This window comes from Manis javanica, chromosome 13, assembly GCF_040802235.1.
Source record: "Manis javanica isolate MJ-LG chromosome 13, MJ_LKY, whole genome shotgun sequence".
Classification (NCBI taxonomy): Eukaryota; Metazoa; Chordata; class Mammalia; order Pholidota; family Manidae; genus Manis; species Manis javanica.
Genome location: NC_133168.1, coordinates 52,250,683 through 52,260,491, shown reverse-complemented (window position 1 = coordinate 52,260,491; position 9,809 = coordinate 52,250,683). Strand labels below are relative to the sequence as shown.

Sequence of the window (9,809 nt, the reverse complement as noted above, 5' to 3'; positions counted from 1 at the left end):
GATGTCTTTTATATTGCTTCGTCCTAAACTCTACTATTCTTGGGTTTATGAAAGAGCTATACATTTCCTAATAAACATGATAGTTAGTCTGTAACTATTAAGAGTATTTATCTGTATATCTTGAAAAATCAACTTGTTTAGCTCTGATGAAGCATGGGCTACATCCAGAGAATTAGTGTTTTAAATAATAGAGAACCACTGACCCTTTTGAAGTCTAAGTGACATAACAGGAGCTGTACTTCAGAGAAAATTCACCTAGTGGCTCTGTGTGGAATGAGCAACTTTGCCCATTATGGGAAGAAGGGAGACACATTAGAAAGCAAACATCTGGTTTAGCACAGTAAATTAGAATGGAAAGAGATGTTTAAGAGAAACTTGATGATGAATTGAATGTGGATGCAGAGGGAAAGGAAAAGTGCCACAGACCTGTGTTAACCATTATCCAATATCTTAAAAATGTTTAGCTTTTTAGAGGCACAAGCAAACAACCTCCGGAAAACTAGATTTTGGGTGATGTACTAGTACAAATATTTAAGGAAGAGGATCTCACTTAAAAAATAAGCAGATTCCATAAAAATGAAGAAATTGTATGATACAAAGCCTAGATCCTTGGTTTTGTGCACTTGAACTCCATAGGCATGTTTTGGAGAGGCCCAGAGACTCAATCCAGTGGGCACTGGCCATCATTGACCATATTATAGTCTGTTTATGGTTTGCAATATATTCACATAAAGTTCCAGTATTTCAGACTATTAGGCTGTCTTTTCAACAGAAACTGACAACTGTATTTTCTGCTGATATCCTCTTCCAAGCAAAAATTGAGAGCCACTGGTCATGAACAACTGAGCCCAGTCATAAGCATGTATGTACACTGTTCTCCCTTGCCACTTTGTGAGCTGTTAAAACTGGGGCTAGCCTTATACTCTGTTGTGTGTCTGTCACACATGCATTCTTAGGTTCTCAACAAGGTGTTGTCATGCTGCCTTTTAGAACAGTCCAATATTGGCCCTATTAATGGAAATATTGAACTACCAGGAAAATATATTTTGTTAAAAGAAAAGTGTGTTTTGAACTAGGGTGGACTCGTGTGGTTGGCCCATTAATTCTGCGTTTAGAGTTGGGTGAACCTCTGAACAGTGTCAACAAAAGCATTGCATGCTTGAGTCAATCCAGTTATGTACTTCTGGCTGTCGGTTGTCTTGCATAACATCTTTTCTCAATGCTGTGTTGCGTAATATATTCATGAGAAAATTTCAATAGCTGATAGTGGACAGGGCTTTAACATAAAAGTTTTTTCCAGTGATACAAAATATAGGAATTCGAGTTTGTCTATCGAAAGTCATTCAATTTTAGCTATGATTGCCTCCTATTTTCCAAAATATGTGGCAATTTTTGCCCTCTTTGTCCTGAGTGTTGGTGCGCTGGACACTTTCATTGCTGCAGTGTATGAGCATGCTGTTATTTTACCCAATAGAACAGAAACACCAATTCCAAGAGACGATGCTTTGCTCCTGATGAACAAGAACATGGATGTTTTGGAAAAAGCTGTTAAACTGGCAGCCAAGCAGGTACTTCCCTTTTATATACCGGCTAGAATATTGTAAAAAGCTACTTGAAACTTGGGAAAAGTGTAGGTATTTGGAATTCAAGAATAAATCTTCTACTTCTAATTGTTTTGAACAGGGCGCACATATTATTGTGACTCCAGAAGATGGAATTTATGGCTGGGACTTTACAAGGGAGACCATTTACCCCTATCTTGAGGATATCCCAGACCCTAAGGTGAACTGGATTCCATGTAAAGACCCCCAGAGGTAATGCCATTACCCTTTGATCTTTGAGCAAAACAATGTGATATTATAAAATGCCAATAGCACATTCATTAAGCTGGATTGGTGTTCTGGCTGAAAAATAATCAGTCTATGCACTGGGCTTAGATGCTGCTAATGCTTCATAATGTGTCCCATCTGGCCCCTGTTTTGCTTGCTAAATAACTTGAGATGACACTTGCTTGGTTGTTTATTGTAGTCTTCTTTAACAAATAGTACATGTATACATAGTTTATATAATAAATGTGCTTAACTGGGATTCAGCAAAACTTAGAAAGTTGTTAACATCTAGGATGTCTGTTCCCACATAAGTGCACCCAGGAACACCTATGTCCTTTATAGGAATTGTAAAATGATGAATAAACTTATGTTTCCATAAGCTTTGACATCACTACCATTTGCAATGTTATAAGTATGGTGAGTGGATTGGAAATTGGGGAAGCCCCGAAAAAGGAAACATCGTTGAAGATTCCATATTCTAGCACCTCCTAGCTGAGTGATGTGGGGAAGATAAGCCAAATGCTTGACATTTCTGCTTTTTTTTAAATCTGTAAAACAGAAATAATAAAATTTCCTCTCCTACATCCCTTACAGAGAGGACAAGTGTCAAGTAAAGTATACGCAGAGAAACTCTACGCTATAGTACTGAATCTAATGAACTACTTTGTTTTCTCATCTTTGAGAAATTTTAGTAATTATTAATAGTTTATACACAGCTTTTCTTAAATATGTGTAAAACATTAGAATACATGAAATAGATTATTTTAGATGTATTTACTTCTAAAGTACTTCAGGTGTAATTCCTTTAAAAGACAAGAATCAATGCATTAGAAAGTAATTTAATTTGCTAAACTTAAACTTAGACGTATCTATTCAGAATTAAATCCCTTGCCCTTAAAGGAACTTTTAAAATACTTTTGACTATTTGAAGTTGATGAGAAAGTCCAGTCTGGTACTGGAACATGGGCCCTCTGCTATGTGAGTCAGGGGCACGCTGGGATTTTCACCTTTAGAAACAGTCTCTGAAAGATGTACAGTCTGTGTTTACTGGAGCCGCACAACTATGATGCAATGTCTGTTTGATTATGGGGCTTTTCCAAGAGCAGAAGGACTCACTACTTGAATTCAAGAGGCTTACACTAAAATACACACGATTTGCCTGGGCTGGTAAAACTGACTTTCACAAGGGGAAAAAGTCCCTAAACTTGATGATTAGTCTCGGATTAATTATTTTAAGCAGGGAAGGTAGGTGGCTGATAAAACCTTAACATTATTGAGGAGTGAAGACACTCAAATGGCAAGCATTCAGCTCTGTGTTATAAAAAGGAGAAATATAGTATTTAACATAATCATAATATTGATAAAGCCACTATTTCTTCCCTAGTTATATTTGTCCCTAAGAGGGGAAAGAGAGGGTTACGTGATCACCCTGTGTGTTTCGATGCTGTCATTTAGAATACTGACAAGTCCCATGCTTCCTTAAGCTTTCTTCATGAGGAATTAATAAGAAATATTAAAGTACCCTAATTATGGAGCCAAAAAAAGAGAGAGAGAAACAACAAAATATATGGTAGTTTTATTAAAGGTCTTAATGAATATGAATGCTAACAATATTGTTCTGTCTTTCCTAGGGCAAAATAAAAGAAGTGGTCTGAAACTGTAGTCAAAAATCTGTCCTTTCTACTTAAAGATTAGGTCAACATCAACTGTAGAGGGGTTGAATGTATTTGGGAAGAACCCAAATGATCTCCAAAAGCAGTTAAGCCACCAATTTCCTGGGTTGTCTTCTTGGAGTCACAAAATCAATAATGATTATTATGTATTTATCAAGCAATTACTTGGTCCTGGGAATAGAACCTGGTACACTATGCACATGATCTTATTTAACTTATGTACCAGGTATAATTATTCCCATTTTAAATGGGAGAGGGGAGAAGAGGAGGAGTAATATCTCAAAATTGGTAATTAGCATGACTGGAATTCAAATGCATCCATTACTATAGAGCCATGCTGACTGAATGGACCCTGCATGCCTGGGATGCACCGTATTTACTTGAAATTTCTAGTGATGACACTTTATTTGATAGCTTGTTCTGGTTGCTAATAATTTTTATTTTTTCTGTTACAATCTGTTCCTCTGCAACTTCAGCATTCGTACTGCCTCTATTACATGTCTATATATGTGACTCATCTTTAGATTAGAGCCTCTCAAATATCTGAAGCCAGCTATGAACCCACCTATTTTACCACCTTCATCCCTTCTTATTTCTAGTATAGTGACTCCCATATGGATGGGCTTGGCATTACTTTGAAAAGCAATTTTATAATCTATTTATCTCAGAGTTTCTCATGAGTGCCCTCTAAGGGAGAAAGGAAGCTATTATGTTGCATTATCAGGTGAGAAAACGTAATGGTTTCTCTTTCTTTACCTCCCCTCCCTTCCTTCCTTCCTTCCTTCCTTCCTTCCTTCCTTCCTTCCTTCCTTCCTTCCTTCCTTCCTTCCTTCCTTCCTCTCTTTCTCTCTCCCTCCCTCCCTTCCTTCCTCTTTTTTCTTCCTTTCTTCTCTCCCCACCTCTTTCCTCCTTCCTTCCTTTCCAAAAACATATTTCCAGTACATAATTCTGCATTTGTTCTCTATAGAAGATGGTCTACACTGGACCAACTATTTATTGCTTCTTAGTAAGACTATAGTTTTGCAAGAATATACAAAAGGTCCTCCCCATCAGAAGAGTGCATTAAATCTCAAGCCCTTCATTTGCCTTCCTAGGAGTACTTTATAAGAGAAATTATTACTTCTCTTCTTTCTCCTCATCCTCCAACATCTTCTGTGCTTCAGTCTCCACTGTAATATGGAGTCTGGCACATTAAAATAGGTTAGCTTTCATGAGGATGAAGACTATATTGTGTTTGAGTTCTTAAACTTTGCTGTTGATTCTTAACCTAGAGCTGTTCTGTTACAAATAACAGGTGAATAAAATATCACTTTGGAAGTCCAGAAATTGCTAAGATAAAGTAAATTTAAGACTGTGTCTATTCAATTAGGTTTGGCTACACTCCAGTGCAAGAAAGACTCAGCTGCCTGGCCAAGAACAACTCTGTCTATGTTGTGGCAAATATTGGTGACAAGAAGCCATGCAACATCAGTGACCTTCAGTGCCCCCCTGATGGTCGTTACCAATACAACACTAATGTGGTGTTTGATTCAGAGGGGAGGCTGGTGGCACGTTACCATAAGGTGAGAATTACTTGTTCCTTAGCTAAATTTGATTTGCTTCTTCCTTGTTTGTTCATGGTACATGTGTAGACTTGTCTGTTGAATGCTGGTAACAGAACCACTATGAATGCATTTCTTAATTACTGCAGCTTAGTTGAATAGGGGATTTAACTTATTCCAGTTTCCTATAAGGGTTCTGTGTTATTCATGAAATAGAATACAGCAGAATATTGAAACAGATATGGTAACAGCCTCACAAAGATTTTAATATTTTCTGAGAAAGAAGGACAAAATCTGTTTCATCCATCATTTCATACCAGAGTTAGTTTTTTGGCCCAATTTGTTAACATTTTGTACTAACCTTTGGTCATGCATTCCATTAGGACTGTATTGATTGCAATGATAGAAAATCCCAATTGAAACTGGCTTTAAAAAAATGGAATTTCCTTGCCTATGTACCTGAAAAAATATAAATCATTAAAGAGTAAGTCTAGTTAGAGTTGCAGCTTATCCCTTAGAGGCTCAAAAGATACCCGTTTCTCAAGCTCTCTTAGCCTCTATTACAGCTTTTACTCAGGCTCACTTTAGCAGCCACATAGTTACTCAAAATGAAAGTCACATCCTTATAGCAACAAAATCCAGAGGAAGAGTGTATTTCCTAGAAACCGTGCAAAAGCTTCAGCATACTTTGATTCCAATTAGGCTGCATGCCTTCCTTGAGCCCATTATTGGGGGTTAAAGCTTGGGCCACCCCATGAGTGAAGGAGAGAGGTTTTTTAATTCATGTCATAGTAAAAAAATCTCATAGACAGTTGGTACATACTAGGTATGATTTATACACATTTTTGTGTAGCAGTTTTAAATATGTATGGATGGGAAAAAAGATCTTACTGGTACTGGCAACTTTCTTACTAATTTTCCCCTTCTTTTCCTTTTGTTAACAGTACAACCTTTTTGCCCCTGAAATTCAATTTGACTTCCCCAAGGATTCAGAACTTGTGACTTTTGACACTCCCTTTGGGAAGTTTGGCATTTTCACTTGCTTTGACATTTTTTCTCATGACCCAGCTGTGATGGTGGTAAATACATTTCAGATTGACAGCGTTCTCTTCCCCTCAGCATGGTACAACTTGCTGCCCCTTCTCTCAGCCGCTCCCTTCCACTCGGCATGGGCCAGGACCATGAGGGTCAACCTGCTTGCTGCAAATACACATGACACCAGGATGCACATGACAGGTAACTCACACCTGCCACGCACCAAGTGGCAGTGACAGCCTCAGGATCCTAGTCTTCCTTGATTTCCAAGCCATGTTTTCTTTAGTGATATTTTTTTAATTCTAATATCACAAAATTAATGAGAACATAATTTTCTATACCAAAATCATTTAAGGAATATTATCGCTGTGAGTAAAGAAGAAGGCATACATTATTATCTCAATTGCACATGGGGGAAAGTTAGACAAATGTCAGGTCACCTTAAAAAAACACCAAAGCCATATTTAAAGAAATGTGTAGCCAACATTCATTACTCATATTGAAATAAATCTTGTTGTTGAGGTGATAAAATTACTTTACATTTAATCATATTTTTAGAATTTGTCCTTTATAGTATCAGTTTCATAGTACCCTTTACAGTATCAATTCTCCTGGATGAAAAATCTCAAACACAAGTAAATTAGGTCAGTGGAGAACTAAAATTTTCTTCATGCTTGGGAAATTTTCTAGTTTGTTGTTAAGCTGGCTAAAAAGAGAGAGAGCATAAGTGAATAAAAGAAAAAAAGAAGCCATCCAAGTCAAATGATCATTTCAATACAAGCAGTGTCTTACAGAAGACCCAGAGTCAAACTGGAGCTTTGCCAGTGTAACAAGCTATCTCAACTATCTTGAAAATGCTTCTGCTTTTGTAACTTTATATTTAAATTCCCTTGGGAACGATTCTATTAGCTTGTAACAGTGCACAATTTGAAACCAGTGTTTGTGTTACTTTATGTCACCCAAAGGGAGTGGAATCTATGCCCCAGAAGCAGTCAAGGTCTATCACTATGACATGGAGACAGACAGTGGCCAGCTGATGCTCTCAGAATTGAAGTCCCGGCCTCGAAGTGAACCCAGCTACCCAGCAACTGTTGACTGGCGTGCATACGCCACAGGTGTCAAGCCGTTCTCCTCTGAGCAGTCAAATTTTCCAGGGATGATTTATTTTGATGAATTCACCTTCAATGAGCTTAAGAAAAATGTAGGAAATTACTCGGTTTGCCAGAAAGACCTGTGCTGTCACTTAACGTACAAGATGTCTGAGAAGCGCACAGATGAGGTGTATGTGCTAGGAGCTTTTGATGGACTACACACAGTGGAAGGCCAGTATTACTTACAGGTAAGTAAACTTAAGTGGCTTAGAATGACTTTTTTTATCAGTCTAGTCTTCTAGGTCATAGTTGTACTTTTTTTTTTAAGTGCTAGATTCAGTTAATTGGTACAGTGTTACATTTATCACTGAAGTTTTCCCCACAATGCTTTATTTGCTAAACAAGAACAGAATTAGTTCTCTTGGTGGCAAGGTAAATACATAAAGCAGATTGATAAATTCTTAACAGGCCACGTTCAAGTTTAAAAAGCTTAACTTCCATGCCTGATCTTTTTCTGTCAGGTTATTGCAGAGCAGTGTTTTTCAAATTGTCTTCAACTGGAGTCTGGAGTAAGAAATCCTTTTCACAACATGACCCAGTGCAGTCCAGATGTGTGATGACGTTAAAGTAGATATTTAATTGAAAGAAACATTTTATGAAATGATTCAGATTAGAATTAGAAATAGCTATAATCATGTTCAATGAGACTCAGATTTTTAAAACTCTAGTAGTCTATTCAGTTTCTCTTCATTAAAAAAAAAAAAGCTATTCCTGAACCACTGAACTGATTTTAGGATTTGCCAATAAGTTCTGACCTGCAGTTTGAAAAACTCTGTGAAAGTGTCAACCCAACAACTATTCCCTGGTTTCTTAAAATATTCCCAAGATTTTGGACCACTTCTCTTTTCTTTTCTGACACAGATATGCACATTATTGAAGTGTCAAACCACTGACCTGGGAACCTGTGGGGAGCCTGTGGGGTCAGCTTTTACCAAGTTTGAAGAATTCTCTCTCAGTGGCACATTTGGAACAAATTATGTTTTCCCACAGATCGTTCTAAGTGGAAGTCAGCTCACTCCTGAAAGTCATTATGAGGTAGGAGGTTTTCAGGAGGATGTATTTCTCAGAATAGACAGGGCAGGCTGTATAACGAAAATCTTTGAAATTATGAAATACCATTGCAAGAGCATGGTTCACAGTTATGCAAGCAACAATTTAAAGATGTGTGGAAGACAATATATGGTTCTAGATACCTTCAGGCTGTGATGGAGAATTTGGAGTTCATTTTCCTACATAGGTGTCATGTTGAGATCCAAGGCAACCATGAGGTTATGGTAAGTAATGTTCTTTTTATTTGCATGGAATAGAAGGCCCAAGTTGAATACGTTAAATAATGCATCTATAACTTAGTTCATGGATGCACTCTGAGAAGTTGTTATAATGATAGCAATAATAATTTATATAGTGCTTCATGAGTTAAATGAATTCATTTTTATACATCTTATTTAATCACCTGTACAGTAGTTTGATTGCCTCACTTTCACCCAAATTTCTCTGCTCTTAGACCAGTAGTCTGAAACATGGGCTGCCTGACATCGGATCCTGTGTGTTTTTTACTATTTTATGCTGTTTTTAGAGTGATGTTGTCAGAGAAGTCCTGTGAGCTAGAAATCAAGTTCTGTGTTGGAGTTCATCCTTTGCTTTCTTCGAACAGGTTTCAAGAGATGGACGTCTGAAGAGCCGAAGTGGGACCCCTTTGCCTGTCTTAGTTATGGCCCTGTATGGAAGAGTGTTTGAGAAAGACCCTCCACGCTTGGGACAAGGACCTGGGAAATTACAAGGAGCCCCTTCACGGGCACCCTTTCAGGATTAGCCTGGCAAAGAGGGGACAAAAGAAATGAGAGCCCTTAGTGTCTGTTTAAAAGTGATGTCGTAATTTACTGAAACAACAAACAAACTAAAGATTTTAAAAAGCAATGGATGTGTGTACAAATTTTACCTTTTACTTATTCGATATAGCCTAAACCCATTTATGGGTGCTGCATTCACCATTCATGTGCATTAAGTATGTGTAAGCTTGCATATGTGTAGTGGAACATATATTTAAGTGGAAGGAGGGCCTAGGAAAATCCTTTTATGGTAATGGCTCTAATGTATGCAAATGTTGCTACATTTGTAAGTACACAGGGCAAACTTTGAATATGCAGAGAGTTTGATCCTTGTCAGTGAAGACACAGCAAGTTAAAAAACAAGGGCATCTTTGAAAATTATTATGACCAACTTTTTAAGGAATTAAAATTGTTCCATTATTCTACTCTTTATTCTACTCTATGGTCTATTTGTATGGAAATTAGACAGAAAAGAAATAAAAAATAAAAAATTATCTGCATCAGACCACACTGTTTCCTTCTGAAATTATTGTATTCCTAAAATATACCTGATCCTGTTTAAGCCTCCTACATATTCAGATTTATTGCAGCCTGTGCCAGACAGGAGTTTCCTTAGAAAGGGCCAACTTTCTCCCAGTTGCCGTTGGTCCCTTGACCCTGGTACCCTAGGTCCTTTTTATGGTTGGTTACTGATTAACTCTGGGAAGAGACACATGAGAATAGGGGGTTTTCTGGGACCTGTGAGAGTGCT

The 9,809-nt window shown here is 37.5% G+C and overlaps 1 protein-coding gene across 1 annotated transcript; it reads left to right on the top strand.

Moving 5' to 3' along the window:
* Nucleotides 1–1,223: 1,223 nt before the first annotated feature.
* Nucleotides 1,224–9,563, top strand: LOC108398567 (vascular non-inflammatory molecule 3). Its single transcript, XM_017662650.3, has 7 exons — nucleotides 1,224–1,568; nucleotides 1,684–1,814; nucleotides 4,872–5,064; nucleotides 5,988–6,279; nucleotides 7,044–7,417; nucleotides 8,091–8,264; nucleotides 8,884–9,563. Exons 1-7 carry the CDS (start codon nucleotides 1,356–1,358, stop codon nucleotides 9,040–9,042), a joined length of 1,536 nt encoding a protein of 511 aa, XP_017518139.2. The 5' UTR covers nucleotides 1,224–1,355; the 3' UTR covers nucleotides 9,043–9,563.
* The last annotated feature ends 246 nt before the right edge of the window (nucleotides 9,564–9,809 follow it).

Excerpts from the sequence above, each read along its gene's own strand:
- LOC108398567 (XM_017662650.3), top strand. The coding sequence starts at position 1,356 with ATGATTGCCTCCTATTTTCCAAAATATGTGGCAATTTTTGCCCTCTTT. Across the intron at positions 5,065-5,987 it reads TGGTGGCACGTTACCATAAG|TACAACCTTTTTGCCCCTGA; the intron begins GTGAGAATTACT and ends TTTTGTTAACAG. Across the intron at positions 8,265-8,883 it reads CTCCTGAAAGTCATTATGAG|GTTTCAAGAGATGGACGTCT; the intron begins GTAGGAGGTTTT and ends TTCTTCGAACAG.